Source organism: Nothobranchius furzeri, chromosome 9 (assembly GCF_043380555.1).
Source record: "Nothobranchius furzeri strain GRZ-AD chromosome 9, NfurGRZ-RIMD1, whole genome shotgun sequence".
Classification (NCBI taxonomy): Eukaryota; Metazoa; Chordata; class Actinopteri; order Cyprinodontiformes; family Nothobranchiidae; genus Nothobranchius; species Nothobranchius furzeri.
In genome coordinates, this window is record NC_091749.1 from 61,296,606 (window position 1) to 61,312,705 (window position 16,100).

Sequence of the window (16,100 nt, forward strand, 5' to 3'; positions counted from 1 at the left end):
TCTAACTGCCCTGTCACTTTTATCTTCTGCATCTGCATACACTACCCTTGGCCGGCCTGGCTCTCATTAGGCATTCATACCTGTTTGTTTTCTGTGATGTTACAGTACAGTTGCGATCCCGAAGGTCGCCTGCATAATGCCTCGTCCTCAGGGGAGACACTTTTAAATCTGGTGTTTTATTATTAATATTTTTTTCATGTTCGAGGCACAAGTTGGTGAACTTGATGAGTGTGTGATTGCTCGTGTGTTTAGGGTGGTGCCGATTGGAAAGGCTCTGCAGGATCAGCAGTGGCTGTTTGAGAGCCTGATGATGCAAGTAGAAGAGAGAAGGTCTTCAGTGGAAAATAGCGCTAAACAAATAGAGGACAGGTTGGTTTCAGCTCCGCAGACAGACTCCTGCCACTAATTGGTGACTAACCAAATAGCATGTGATGCTGATGAGTAAATTAATGTCTGAACTGTTGCCTTTTTTTGGTGAATTTTGATGCAGCCTTTCCTCCCCTCTGTGTCTGTGCAGACTGCATGGAGTAAAGATTGCACACAGAAAGGCAGAGAACCAGATTAAAATGGCAAAGATGATTATGATGAACGAGCTCAACAAACGAGCCAACCTATTAATAGAGCAACTGGAGGTAATTACTTTCCCTTTCTTCCCTTCTTATCGCTCAGCCAGCCGTGAGTGTTCATGTAGAGAATCCATAACTGCTGTGATTTAATCAGCCCTGGATCTGAGCAAACAACAGCCAATAACAGTCAGAGAGTGATGCTAAAGCCCGCATCCAAGGAGCACCTCATGCGTGTTTTTGGATTCTCCTGCAGAAGATTTCTGAAGACTTTCAGCAGCGTCTGGAGGACCAGCTGCAGGGGGCAATAGAGATCTGTGGCCAGCTGGACCACATTCAGAAGTTCATCACCTGGGCCTCGACCCATCACTGCAGAGGCCCGGTGCTTTTCAGCAGGGCTCTGGTGAGACCATCAACAGACGTCCGCTGTCTTATTGAAACACACACACACACACACACACACACACACACACACACACACACACACATGCTCTTCCATTTTAGAGCTGCAATAATTACTTTGCAGGGGAAGTAGAACTACAGAAAGGTACCTCCTGTAACTTTTATGTTTGAAGTACAACTTTACCTATCCCTGTAAAGGTCAGTTCGACAGTCGCAAACATTGCTCATCATCCCGTGAAAACATTGGTACTCCGTCCTCAGTGTGTGTGAAGTATCTGTGCTGCAGTGGGCCTGGGGAAAACTGCTGAAGTTGCATCGGTAGCTTTACTTTAGCTTAGGTTCAGAAATTAGTGAAATACAGTCTGTGTTACCAGGAGCATTGAGTTTGAAAGATGGAGGCATTTATCGGGCACCTGGGCTTTAAAAATAAACAAGATGCTTTATGGGAGGTGTAGAAAATTATATTTTTGCAGCTTCACCCATATAAGGGACAAAAAGTCAGCATGCGATGGCCTCTTTATGTCAGTGTTTGTTTGACTTCTCAGGTTTAAGTGGGCCACATCATCCCCTGAGATCATTTTAACTTAAAGTTAGGAAAGAATACAAATCGTCGTCTTTTCTATTTAACCAGTTCTTTTATAAACCAGAAAGACTTCATGGATGCTCTGTGCGTTTGTCCTGCAGATTTCCCTCCAGATGAGGCAGCTGCTTGAGGCGTCGCTCCACACGGACTCCTGGAGTCCCGTCAAGATCAAGTTTAACTGGGATGCAAGTTACTGGACAAAGCAGGTTTCATCTTTAGGTAAAACTTACTTTTACTACAACACGATAAGTGAGTTAGAGAGTTTCGTGTTTCATGTAAAAAACAAAACACATCAGTATGTTTTTGATTCAAACATAAAAGATGTCTGAAAATAAAAACGGCCTCATTTGTTCATTAAAATCTTTATTGTAATTTGATAAAAACACAGGCTAGATCTTCATGTCTCCCTCACTGCTTCAGCCACAGCGCATTGTGGAGGCATGAGATCCCTCTCTGTAGCTCCTGAGGTGAAAATTTTCCCTTGGTGTCCAGTTCTGCTCCTCAAGCACCACCATCATGCATGTTTTAACACCTGATTTGAATCAATGGCTTGCTAACAGGTGCAACGATCTCAATTTACCGATCAATCTGTGTTCCTCCCCTCACCTATGGTCACTAGCTTTGGGAAGTGACCGAAAGACTGAGATCACGGATACAAGCGGCCAAAATGAGTTTTCTCCACAGGGTGTCTGGGTTCTCCCTTAGAGGTAGGGTGAGCTCGGTCATCCGGGAGGGGCTTGGAGTTGGTCCGCTACTCCTCCACATCGAGAGGAGCCAGTTGAGGTGGCTCAGGCTAGTTAGGAGGCCTCCTGGACGCCTCCCTGGTGAGGTTTTCTTGGCACATCCAACTGGGAGGAGACCTAAAGGAAGACCCAGGACACGCTGGAGGGACTGTGTTTCTCGGCTGGCCAGGGAACGCCGTTGGATTCCCCCAGAGGAGCTGGCACGAGTGGCTGGAGAGAGAAAAGTCTGGGCCTCCCTGCTTAGGCTGCTGCCCCCATGACCTGACCCCAAATAAGCAGAAGAGATTGCTAATAGGCTCCTACAGAACTACAGGAGTTTTGTTGCTGAAGGGAAACAACTAAAACATGCAAGATGGTGGTCCTGGAGGACCAGGATTGTAGACCAGTTGTCTGTCTCAGGGCACCATGAGGCAGAACTGGAATCCTAACCCTTCCCACATTGTACGACCAACAAGCCAAGCCAAAAGAAAGTGTTACCATGCGTTAATCTTTTGCTGGAATTGGGTTTTTATGCAGGGCACACAGAGTAATGTGATGTTTTTATATTTCTTTTACAGGCCAGTTGACCGTTGATGGGGGAAACTGCACGTATCCTTCAGGTTTGGCCTGTTCCAGCATTATGAGGCCCCAGCCCATCTCCTGCTTGGCTCTGCCTGGTGTGTTCCACAGAGGCAGAGAGCCAGGCTGCGGGTACCAGGCCTGCTGCGAGCCTCAGATGTGTTGCCTGCATGGTGTTCCCCCTCAGCCTGATCCGTCCAGTCAGGACAAAAGCCAGATGGAGCCTACGCTTTACAGCTCCAGCTGTAGTCAGCCTGCTCTGATCTCTGCTTCACTGCACCAGAGTCAGCAGCTCCAGAGGTTTTGGGACACAGAGAGTTCCTTAAAGTTCCCCCCTCCTACATCTCCTCTCCCCGGACCCATCCAGGCCAGCCGCAGCCGAGGATCAGCATCACAGTCTCAAACATCTGACTCCCTAGCCCACTCTCAGTCTGTACCATACCCCTCCTGTCATCAGCCCTGGAAAGAAGTAGCTCCAGACAGCCAGACCCCCTTCAGTACAGGCCGTGGCAGGCCGGGCCAGTGTAAGGAGAAGCTGTCCGCTGGCCCTGCTTCACAGCAGGAGGTCAGCCCCAAAGTAATAGAAAGAGATGTGGTGACTGAGGAAAGCCGGGGGGAGAGGCGCAGAGAGGAGGAGGAGACATGTGGACGGACAGCAGAGGCTGGAAGTAGAGAGCTGCTGGACGAGGAGCTGGAGGCTGATGGAAGGATGCAGAGTCCAGCCCAGCAGCAGCAAAAACAGCTTCAAGCGTCTTTGGCAGCAGAGCAAATACGAACCCGACCTGCACTGATGCTGAAAGATCACAGAGGTGGTAAGGTGAGAGAAATAATTCCCCTCATGATTTGAACAGTTCTATTAATTTACTTTCAGCATTTATTCTTGTCAGCTGGACAGTTTCCGTTGATCCCAGCTGGTCAATAAAGTCACTTCAAAGGTTACGAAGTAGTGAACACATGCACTAGAGTTGTTAGGGGTCGATTGTTTCAGCTGAGTTCCCCTTTGTGTGAGTTAGATATCAAGTTCAGCTCAGTTTGGCTGTCTAGAAAAATAACAACATGCAACGCTGCATGAAAGTGCAGATGCACTTGGATTGTTCAGATGTTTCTGTGGAAATGCTACGAACAGTTAATATCTTACATTTGGCGACACCTGGATCAGATTTGGTTTGCTCTGTCAATGCACCAGTGCAGGTCAGTGAAGCTAAGTGCTAATTCATGCTACCATTAAAAGCTCCTTTAGGTAGTTTTTTTCTTCCACAATCACGATTTTCAAAAGAGTCAGATTTATTTAATGATCACCATAGTTTTTCAGATAAATTCTAATTGGCAAAATTGGTATTGGCAGGTGAGAGCAGGAATCAGAAATTGGCATCAGCCTGCAAAACCAGAATCTGTGCATCTCGTTTTTTACACGTGGGTTTGAGGTTAGCAGAAAGAAATCGACTCAAGTGTTTGGAAGTGTGCAGAAAATTACAGCCAATGTCTTTCTGGCAGGAATTTCATAATAATTCTGCTCGATTAACCAGAAAAATGAAATATGATTTAAGTAAAGGTTATGAAAAGGCATTTGCGTAAACAGTTATGAAAGTTTCTGTTAATGTCTGTTGCTCCAAACTGTAGTTGTCCAAAGGTGTAGCTAAAACATCGTAACATTTCCACAGATTCCCACTTCAAAAGATGTGATCTGTCACTTTAATTAATTATAAACTCACACAAATATACTTTATAAGGTCAACTTCACTGAAAAGCCATTTTTAATGATTATTTCTGATTATAATCAGTCACTCTGAGTTTTTCATGCAGGCTGACGATGAATATAGTCTCCTACCTCCTGCATTAGCTTCTGATAGAAAATAGACGGTGAAATTCTAGGATTAAAACATCCTGACAGATCTACGTCACTCTGTCGCTGAACGTTCATGGACTCACCCATCTTGACTCGTGACGAGGAAGGCTGTTGTTGGTTTAGCGTCCAGGAAATAACAGAGAACGTCTCTGCTAGTAGAAGCTAATCGTTAGCATTAGCAACTCCACTAAACAGCAGAACTCCTCCAGGCTTTAGTTATTTGTGGAGATAAAACATCAATGTTGTGGAGCAAACTGAGTCACGTTACATTGCTGTTAGCCAATCAGAGATGAGATGTCTAAATATCAGGAAATAAGACTCTAAATCCTGCTCACCTCTGATCTGGCGCACTGAAATAAGCACATCCGAGCTCCCCCTCCCCCTCCCCCAAGTACAACTTGCAAGGCATTTTCATACTAGAGCCCACTGCAAATGCATTAAAATATGAGCGAAGTTGATCTTTATTGAGGACTTCATAAAACAGCATCAAAGACATCAAAGTAAATTATCTGCTAAGATTTTGTGAGCTTCAGTCTCTTTGTGGTTACAGCTCAGTTTCTGAAAGCTGAAACAACTTTTTTAACCCCAACCACAGAAAGCTATTGTCACACACACACACACACACACACACACACACACGCACGCACGCACGCACGCACGCACGCACGCACGCACTTCTCAAAAGCCGCCACTGATCGGTCAAGCCTGTTTCCTGTGAAAACACAGATGTTCAAACACTGCCCAGGCACACATGAACAAAACAAAAACCTGATGAAATCAGGTAATTTTTCCAACATTTTTATTTATTAAACAAAAAATATTTCTTGTGTAGGAACCGGTGGCATCGAGTTTGAGCTGGCTTTTGGTTTCAGCTCATTAATGACTGAAAGTAACACTTTATTTTAAAGCCAAGACGTTCTCCTCTGAAAGTTGACAGCTTACCCAAAAACAGATGGCGCCATCTAAACCTGCTTGTGCTTTCATGAAGAAAGGGACGATGGGAAAACAAAGATCTGCCGTGACAATAAAAGCCGAGCCGCCAAACGCGACACGTCACGAAACTAGACGCTCTTCATCATAATCAGACTTGATGCCAGAGGTTTTTAGCAGCTGCATAATCACCTCTCTAAGAAACACTCAGGATGGATGAATACAGGCACAAAGACGTGTTATTTTTACATTTTCAAATCACCACATTTGAAAGTGATCTAAAGCCACTCGGGCACACTCATTTATGTATTTAACCCATAATTAATGAGCCACTGAGGGAATAGCTGGAGCTGCCAGCTTGGTTCTAGCCCTGGTTTGCACCAAGATAAATTCCTGCCCCCCATCTTCCAGAGAGAAGGATTAGAGTCTATTCTCTGGGTCCTCTCCCAGGGGGCCTTAGATCAGGTAAGTGTTTTTAATCACACGATGCTTTGGATAATGAGCTCAGTTTAAGTCTGGCCTGAATATGCATGACGGTGTGCTTAGAAAAGGATATGGATTTATTTTTTTAAAGAAAAAGCTGCTGAAATTGAGGTGTTAGTTAAACTGTAATGTGCAAGAGAAGAAGAAAGTGGCACTGAGTGCTTTGCAGGTTTGATTTAATCAAAGCCCCACTCAGAACTTGGTAAATTAGCATTTGATAATTGGTATTTTAACCAAACCTTTCATTGCCTGTTCAAAACACTAATACATGCAGCATGTTTGGGAGCACTGCTGAATAGACTCTGAGTGATGTTTTCATGCATTCGTCCACCACACACGTCCCACTCGTTTTCCTTTCACTTGTTAATGGAACGAACAGGTGCATTTGTGCCTTCGATTCAACCCAGAATCCTTTTTATTTGTGTGTGTGTTCATGTTTCTGACAGAGGTCCACATCCCTGGAGGTGTCTGCAGCAGCCCACGAGTGTGTGTCTGACTTGCAGAGCTGCAGGCTGAGCACTAGTTCTGCGTGCGCGAGGAGGAAGAGGCGCTCCAGGAGCATCCCTACAGAGCTGACAGCCCCATCCTCCAGCCCCTACTCTGAAATGCCTGCAGGATGCTCTGACAGCCGAGAAACAGGAGCTGCAAAGAAGGTAACGCTGCATCACAATATCACCACATACTGAGATGCTGAGGGTGGCCTGCAGAGGATCACTCGTCTACTCACTTCATCCATAAAACAACAAACTACAGCAAAGGTTTTAAATTTAAATTGCAAGTGGAACAGTTTTGAGACCCGTTTAGTAGCTGTTTGGGATCTTTCCATCTTATTTGATTTTAATAAAACACATCAGACTGTTTATGGTGGAACCACACACTATGTGTTTTCAGTCTGTTGACATGTAAGAGAAATATGAGAGTGGGGAGTTAGAAAGCTAGGAGGCTTTTCTCAACGACGGAGTCAACTTCTCATCCCATTTAAGGCTGTCAGCTGGAGGCCAATGCAGCTCCAGCTGCCAAAGCTCACTGGCATACATGGTGTGGTGGTGGTACAGGTGCAAGGTTTGACAAGTTAAACACACACACACACATTAGAGGTCGACCGATATTGGGATTTCTAATGCCAATACCGATGATATGTAAAGGTCATAGTCAGTCAATGGCCGATTTGTGTTGCTGATATTTTGGGCAGAGCTTAAAGGCCAATTTCTAGAAGAGTTCCACCTCATTGAGAGGTGAAAATGTCACTAATAACAGAAGTTGATGCACAAACTTTCTGAAGCTAAATCCGTTTTCGATCACTGAATTTAGAAGAAGAAGAAGAAGAAGAAAATATCATTTCTATAGCGCCTCTCAAGAGAATTATCACGAGGCGCTTCACAAAAACAAAAACAAAAAAATTTAAAAAACTGTAAAAATATAAAAAAGCACTTAGAGAATGTTTAAAAATATATTTAAAATGAGCAAGAAATCTGTTTTCAATCACTGAATTTAACAAGCGGTTACATCTGAATTTTGTGAACTGGTCAGTGTTAAAACCGGACATTTAACTAAAGTTAATTAAAAAAAATCATATTAAATATTCAAAACTGGTATAAACTAAAATAAAACTTTTAGAGCATTTGTTATTCAGAAACATAAATATTAATTTAAATTCTGCAGCAGCTCTGGGCTAACGGGGGATATGTCTGCCTTTCAATCGGCTTTACTAAGGAGTTATATCGGCCAATGCCGATACATAACAAGTGTCGAATATCAGCCCAATGCATCAGCCAACCAATATATCGGTCTACCGATGTTTACTATTATTGGTTTACCAGCAATATTGGCAATACTATTTAATATCGGAATATATCGATATCAGTTTTTATTGACACAACTTTTACACACCATACACATATTATACACCAAATTCTTCAGATGCTTCTCCTCTCTCTGAAAATAGGATAGATCTGAGGTAAAGCTTCTGAGATATTTTAGTTTATTCGGCACAACTTGTGAAGTAGAAATCGGCCAGTGTAGCGAACGTACGCTGTCCTCACCGTAGCTACGTCTAGCTAGCCAGCTAACAAACAGCTAAAAACAAAAACAAGAATCTTTACCCAAGGCTTGCTTTTCTAATCTGAAAATCTTTATAAATGTTTATCACTGTAACTACAAAATACAGAAAAAGAAAAAAACATTAGTATCTAATAAACGCATCTTAGCGTCATGACTAGGGAGAATGAGATTCAGCTGCTGTTGGAGACAAAACAAATACTACACTTTTCCTATTACTAACTGAAATTGAAGCAGTTTTCATTTTGCACAGAAAATGTTTAAAATTTAAGCACGAAGGAGATGTATGATGTTAGTAACCTAGAATGTTTTAGTTTTTCGTTTTTCATGAGGAGGACACGGCATACATCGGTATCGTTTATGTCTGTATCGTATATTAAGAGTCAGCAATATCGGTTTAACGGATATCGGTAAAAAAGCCAATATCGGAAATCCCATGGAATCCCATATATATATATATATATATATATATATATATATATATATATATATATATATATATATATATATATATACACCGTAATTTCTGGACCATAGAGCGCACCTCAATATAAACCGCACCAACAAAAAAAAAAGGTTTTCTACACACACACGCCGCACTCGAATACAAGCCGCGGCGCAGCAGCCACATGCAGGTCTCTGGCGCACAGTGCATGTAGGGCCATAACATAAGATAATTAGACGGAAAGACGCTACATGGAGGTTTTTCGTTGTTGTTTTAATTCAACAAAACGAATTTTAAAAACGGGTGAACGTGGCTGCAAGTTTAGAAAAGAAAACAGCACTGATAGCATTCATATTTCTGGATGTTATAAAATAAAAACAGAACTGACACTTTATTACCGGTAATTTGCATGTTTAGAAGAAAAGAACAGCGCTGACACAGCATTAATAAGCCCTGGATGATTAGAAAATAAAAACTGCTCACAAAACATGCCTGGTTAGTAAATAAAACACTCTTGCCTACCAGAAGAAGTCATTCGCTCTCATCTTCCTCCTGCGCACTAAAGCCATTAAAGTCCTCTTCTTCAGTGTCGGAGTTGAAACAGCCTCAGAAGAGCTTCGTCACATACCTTTTCTGTGGCGATGTCAGTGTCTCTGTCCGTGTTGCTGTCATCATCCCCGGGTGAAGCTGGCTTGAACGAGTTCTTCCCGCTGCCGTCTCCAGCGCCGAACCATGGATTCATTCATGCCAAGCTTACGTGCGGCAGCACTGTTTCCCTCCTTTACTGCCAGATCGATGGCCTTCAACTTAAATACGGCATCATATGAACTCATACGTGTAGTTTCCATGATGAGGGGGTATGGCTTTGAAAAACATTCTTCGCCGTGCCGGCTGCTTGCAGGTGCTAAATTAAAATGAGCACTTTCTTCGATTTCCACTTTTGACTTCCACCTGTTTCACTTTCTGCTAAAGCGCCCCCTAGTGGCAGGTGAAGGAAAATCTTCAGTAAAGCTGCCCCTCATTATGAGCCGCATGGTTCAAAGCGTGGGGAAAAAGTAGCGGCTTATAGTCCGGAAAGTACGGTACACACACACACACACACACACACACACACACACACACACACACACACACACACACACACACACACACACGCACGAACGCACGCACGCACGCACGCACGCACGCACGCACGCGAGAGAGCGAGAGAGAGAAAGAGAGAGAGAGAGAGAGAGAGAGAGAGACAGAGAGAGAGAAGAAAAATCACATTTATCGTATTGTTTGGGATTATTTAGTATCATCACTTTATGGAATCTGTTATTTCAAATATTTATATAAGTTTGTGATTCAACGGTGTTTATTTTGTTCTCAGTTTGACGTGATGGATCCCAAACAAAGAAGAGCTTCAGATGGAGTGCTTTGTGTTGTCAGGGAAACGGACAAGCCCCCATCCAGAGGGCACCTGTCACCTTCTCTACCCTATAAACTAGAGCCAGGTGCTGTGAGATTAAATTATCCTGACTTTATTCTGACAGACGACTGAATGAATGCATGTCTGTCCACTTAATTTTTTTAGATCATCCAGCAGCTTCTGTAAACAAAGAGAAAACTGATTATGGAGCAAACGAGAAGCACAGAATATCAAGAAACAGCTTCAGCAGGTGTGTATGGTAAAAATCAGGAGGATCAAAGTCTAAATGTCTTAATTCATTCTCTGCTTCTCTTTGAAGTAACGGCGGAGCGGTGAAGGACTTAGGCCGGCCCAGGGTGCCCGTAGTTTGCTTAGAGCGCCTCAAAATACTCGTTTCACAACTTCCACCGCACGGACGAAGACAGAGTGACCCGCTGCCCGCCAGCGAGACGGACAAGAGCCAAAGCATCCCTCAGCAGAGAACCTGGCACTTGGGGATGCAAGAAGTATGTCTTTATTAATGACTTTCTGTTTTTGGCTATTTTGTCTAATTTAAATATCAAAAACCAACCAAAATAAACAACAAACTACCAGTAAAAAGTAGTTTTATACATTTTCCAGGAAAAAAGTAAGAAAAGTCTTATTTCTCAGTTCATTTAGACAGTCATTCTGTGTCAAAGTGATTTCCTAAACAATAATGACCTTTTTCCTCTTCTCTTGTAAAATAAGGGACTACCTGGAGGGCCTGTCACCAGGAGGACCACCCGCTCACTCACAGCTCCTCCAGGCACAGAGCCGCACGCACACAGCCAGTCATCAGCATCTTCAAACAGCAGCGAATGTGACAGCCACGACAGCAGAACGAGACTCGTCTCTCACAGCACATCCACACCGCTTCCCACCGACTCCCACTACATGTCACAGTGCTGCTCTGTGCTTGATCTGGACTCTGACTCGGATCCCAGGTCCGTTCCAGAGAATCCCACCATTTCACCGATCCTTCTAGACCTACAGCTAAACTCAGGTGCATCGGCGGAGTCTGACTCAAGTGCACACTCTTCATCTGAGGCTGAATTTGAGCATGTGGCCGAGAGGAAGCCAGCAGCGGCAGCCGAGGTGAGGCCGTGCGGGGACTCAGAGCCGAGTCTGGATTACGAGGCCGACCCAGATCCAGACTCGGATGGAGATTCGGAGGATGGTCGAGGTCTGGATGCTGATGCTGAAACGGAGTCCGATACCCAGCCAGAGTATGATCCAGGTATTCTGGCTGAAACCGATTCCGACGTCGTGTCCGGACCGCCCCCAGACTCTCAGGGCTCCTTGGAGTCCGAGCTTGACTTGGAATCTGAACCGGAGCTGACGAGTGATGAGCCACAGCCGCTTCGCTCTGACCTGGAGGAGGAGCTCCCGACCGGTCCGGCCAAGAGACCGCTCCTAATCGCAAACCCTGGTGCTCAGCGGGGTACGGAGGACATCCAGGCCGAGCAGGATGTGGATGAGATGGAGAGCGAGGACTTTTGCGCCGTTTGTCTGATCGGAGGAGAGCTGCTGTGCTGCGACCGCTGTCCTAAAGTGTTCCACTTGTCCTGCCACATCCCACCTCTGCTGAGCTTCCCCACGTAAGATTTATGCCCGCAACCTCTTAAATGTCCATATTGTAACCGCAGCGACTAACTTCAGGCGGCTTCTTTCTTGTTTAGAGGCGACTGGGTGTGCAGCCTGTGCAGAGATGTTGTCCAGCCTGAAGTTGAGTACAACTGTGAGAATGAGAAAACATCTGGAGGACACACAGCCCACGGACTGTCTGCACGTGACCAGAGAGTAAGATATTCTATCATTTTCAATAATCGGAACACCGATAAGTAATTATTTATGCCGTTTTCCTGGGTTTTCATCCAAATTTCTCTCTTGTTGCTTGCTTTGAATGCAGAAATGCGAGCGGCTGACTCTCCTGATGCTCAGCAACATCTTGAGCTCTCCCTTCCACGAGCCCGTCAGTCCACTAGTGAGTCGTCCTGGTGCTCTTACTGTCCAAACACTGGATCGTTTTCACTGTGACACTAATTTCTCATCACAGAGTCCTGCTTACGGTTTCTGCCGTGTGCCCTGGGGGGGTTTCCTCTTGTTACACAAACACACTTTGATTGCTGCTGTCGTTGTCGGCGGTTTGGGGTTTTTAGGATCCCCATGGATGTTTTCTTTTAAAATTTTCTTTCATACTCTTGATACTTTTTAATTATTATTCCTCATCAAAGCAGAATGGGTGCATCTGTAGGACCTAAAATGTTTCTATCCTCAGAAGGTATTCACAAAGTTTAGTTTTAGAAAGGATTTGAGGTTTGTGGTATTTGAGTTTAAACACTGCAAGACTACACATCAAATAGATTCAATCATTTCAAAAACTATTGTGTTTGGGTTTATTTCACATTTTGCAAAAATGTTTATCAACTGTCACCAAGCAGCATCAGTAGCTTGTAAGACTCAGTTTTGATTAAAGTCACACTGATCAGTTTCCTGCTCCTCCACCCTACTGGTTGAAAGTGGAATTACAACTTTTGTAAACAACCCTGCTTGCAGCCTGCTGTAGCTAGCGTCAACAACGAGCTAACACTAACATGAGCCAACTAATACTAAAATAAAGGACAAAGTAAAAAGATCCACACAGTTGGACAAAAAATATTATTAATTAGAAGTCCAGTAGAAAACAAAGTCAGGTCACCATTAGTCTGTGATTTTATAGCCTCCTTTAGGTCCCTCAAACTAGTGTAGGCCGTGCCAATGTTCACTCTGGTTTTAGCTCTTTGCTTCACTTCCAAATAAATTACTTTCTTACTTTTATTTCTAAGATCTGCCATGATGCCAACAAAGGAAACTTCTTCTTTTCCTTCTTCATGTGCTTTTTATTGATGATTGGCAAATGGAAAAAGCTAACTGCTAGCATAACAGCTAACAGCTTTAAAGCAGGTAAAGAGCTTCCCCTATTGACCCTTTGCACCGACGTCACCTAATCACGTGGGCCCACCACGGTGGACGGCAAAAGCATGTAAACAGTGAGCGACACGATTACTAAACAAAGGGAAAAGTAGAGCCTGAAATTGTTTTTAAGATCAAAACAAAAACAAAACTCCTCCAGCATTCCTTCAACTAGTTCATGCCCAGTTCAGTTATCAGAAGAAGTAGCACATCTAGCGGGGGCTCATAGAGCGGTACGTTAACTAGCTTACCAACGTTAGCTTACGTTCTCGCTGCAGCTGTTCACCGATGTAAACATGTTGCTGACTTTGCCTAAATTCACCCCTCTGGGTTTATAACTTTATGTTATAAACAGCGTTTCACTTTACACCAAAGCTGATTTTTAAAAAGTCCGGATCCCTACTAGCTTCTGTTGCTGGTGGTGTTACCGGGTTCAGCTGCTGCTCTCTCACCGGAATGAGAAGACCTCTGAACAGCGACACTCATATAAATAACGTAATTTTAACACACGTAATCATACATCAGAGCTTTAATATTGTTAATAATTGTCTCGCTTTACACTACAGTGGACGGCGAGCATCCTCCGTAGTGAAATACCCATCCATCAGGATTATCAATAACTAGTATAAACACATCACATTTATCCCTGTCCCCGTCTTCCTCGTGAAATAAATGAACGTTAATCTTACCCGGTAAAAACATGTTCGCTGCAAATCTGAGGCCTGCTAGTCCACTTGATTGATTGATCGCTGCAGTTCATCTCCGTCCTCAGTCTCCATCAAAGTTATTAAAAAGAAAAAACGAGTTGAGTTTACGTCCTTGTCTCAGTGCAGCCAACCACGCAGCAAGCTAAAACCATTTTACTGTCAAATCTACTAAATAAAAGCGATAAAAGGCTACAAACTGGCTTGTTTTGACTACCTTCACTGGAGTTTCTACGGGTGTAAACGGTCTTTTTGCCGTCCATCATGGCGAAGAGGGCGGTCACATGAGTGGCGTGACATCACGTGCAAAGGGTCAATAGGGAACCTACCTCCTCCACAAAACTGTTACGTGCATCATCTGGCCAGCAGAGGGCTGCAGAGTGGTGCCAAATATAAAACTAGTCAAGATTCTAACTCAACATTCTGACGTTAAAGCTCTAGCTTAAAGTTTAAAAAATATTTAGTGTTACTTTAAAACTATCTTGTAATCACACAGATGGATGCACGTGTCCAGCAGAAGGTGCTTTGAGGAACTTTGTTATTTAGCTTCAGTGAGGTAACTTCTGAGTCCTAAATGTTTGCTTTGCCACGCAGGCCCGCCATTACTACCAGATCATCAAAAGACCAATGGATCTGTCTGTGATCAGAGCTAAACTCAGTAAAGGGAATCCCAAACATTACAACTCTCCAGATCAGTTCGTCTCTGATATCTGCCTCATGTTCCACAACTGTGCAAAGTTTAATTATGTGAGTAAAACACGAAAAAAAAAAAACTGCATGTGTGGTTAGTGGATTACAGTCTAACTTATTACTAACACGCGTGACCCTCTGACCAACAGCCCGACTCTGAGGTGGCCCAAGCGGGCCGCAGCCTGGAGGCTTTCTTCACCTCCAAGCTGCAAGATGTCTTCCCAGACAGAGTCTTCCCCGCAGCTGAGGTGGACTCAGACAGCGACGAGTACGACGAGGCCTACAGGACCGCTGAGGGGGGCTTCCTCTGGCCGGAGAAGAGGGAGCAGTGTCACAGGAAGAGGAAAAGGAGGCAGTCGCTCAAGTCAAGGAGACATCACTTCTAATTTACAGGAAAAATTCTCACATTAGATAATTATTTTGTAATCTTGACAAGATTTTCCTCCTATAATCATGAATTTATATTGTGGTTTGCAGTAATACAACCGTGCTGCCATCTGATGGCAGCTGAACATATTGACACTTTAAATACTGGTGCAGGCAGCTGATTAAAGGAGCAGAGAGTGTGTAAAAGTGATGAAGGCAGCATGCAGCTGTCTGGATGTGCTTACTGAGTTGCTCCTGTAGCCATAAAACGTGTAATGCTATAAAAGTTACTTTTGTTGTATCACATTATAACCCTGTACTCTTTGTTCTGGATGCACTGTTCTGTGTATGTAACGAAAATCATGCACGCTTTTATGCTACATGCTGTGTTTTACAGGCAGGAAACTCTTACGGGAAGGTTTGTTTTGCGTCTAGTTTAGGACTTTTTCAGGGTATTATTGAATGCTGTAATTTTTCCACAAACGTTCTACATATTCTACATTTTTGCCTGTGGAGAACTTAATTCTGAGTTGAAATGGTTGCAAACAGTTTTTTAGGTTAGGTCTTGATGCACTTTGGGATCTTGTAGCGTTTTTCTTACTAAAGCGGCAGCAAATATTTTCCACCTTTGTGTTTTTGAGCTGAGTAAAGGAGAACGTGAGCACTAAAACCTGTTAGAGCTCGCCAGAGCAGATATATCGATATAGTTTTATGTCTTTATGAATAAAGTAAAAAAAAATAAATGTGGACCTTGTATAAAAATGTCAGTTTCACCAGTTTTTTGTGGAAACCGTGTAAAAATTTAATATCTAAATAACTCAGGCTTAATGAAAGTGTATGGTATTAAAAATATTCAGTATATTAAAATGTCCCTAATGTTTGTAGAGCCAGTATGTAATTTTATAAGACCTTAGAGCATTTTAACGCTTTTATTGATCACTGCAGCTTAAACATCTGATATAAATTCACGTAAGAGTCCAGAATGCACAGAATATGGGACGATCAAATGTAACTACGGTTTCTGTTTCAAATGTTTGTTTCCTTCTTTTGTGTTATTGTAATAATCTACAATAAATACAACTGTTAAAACAACCAGCAAAAGCATCATAATTTCTAGGTTATTTGGAAATCGTCTCAGTGTGTCAGCGGAAATAAAAACAATTAGAAATGTATTTAAAAAGACATAACTCATCTTAATTAATATGTTTCTGTGTTCTGATCTCAGAAGAGTTAAGTGTGTAACTCTAACCAGTGTTCATTTTTTAAAACTGACAGCAAATACCACCTAACAGATTTAACAATATTTAAATATAATTTAGAATATTAGTAAAAAACAAAATCCACT

At 43.2% G+C, this 16,100-nt stretch overlaps 1 protein-coding gene across 4 annotated transcripts in view; it reads left to right on the forward strand.

Moving 5' to 3' along the window:
* The window catches only part of trim66 (tripartite motif containing 66), a 32,684-nt gene extending 16,837 nt beyond the window's left edge, over positions 1-15,847 (forward strand). For 2 of the 4 annotated variants that reach the window (XM_015953089.3, XM_054732051.2), the window contains exons 5-18: positions 253-369; positions 518-632; positions 820-966; positions 1,650-1,767; positions 2,849-3,666; positions 6,555-6,761; positions 9,984-10,107; positions 10,188-10,272; positions 10,342-10,528; positions 10,752-11,641; positions 11,723-11,843; positions 11,953-12,027; positions 14,294-14,446; positions 14,539-15,847. In XM_015953089.3, the coding sequence (XP_015808575.3) occupies positions 253-369; positions 518-632; positions 820-966; positions 1,650-1,767; positions 2,849-3,666; positions 6,555-6,761; positions 9,984-10,107; positions 10,188-10,272; positions 10,342-10,528; positions 10,752-11,641; positions 11,723-11,843; positions 11,953-12,027; positions 14,294-14,446; positions 14,539-14,775 (3,394 nt within the window). In that variant the 3' untranslated portion in view covers positions 14,776-15,847. Of the gene's footprint in view, positions 1-105; positions 370-517; positions 633-819; positions 967-1,649; positions 1,768-2,848; positions 3,667-6,554; positions 6,762-9,983; positions 10,108-10,187; positions 10,273-10,341; positions 10,529-10,751; positions 11,642-11,722; positions 11,844-11,952; positions 12,028-14,293; positions 14,447-14,538 lie in introns of all 4 variants that reach the window. The other 2 variants (XM_015953091.3, XM_015953090.3) reach the window with 1 other exon arrangement.
* The last annotated feature ends 253 nt before the right edge of the window (positions 15,848-16,100 follow it).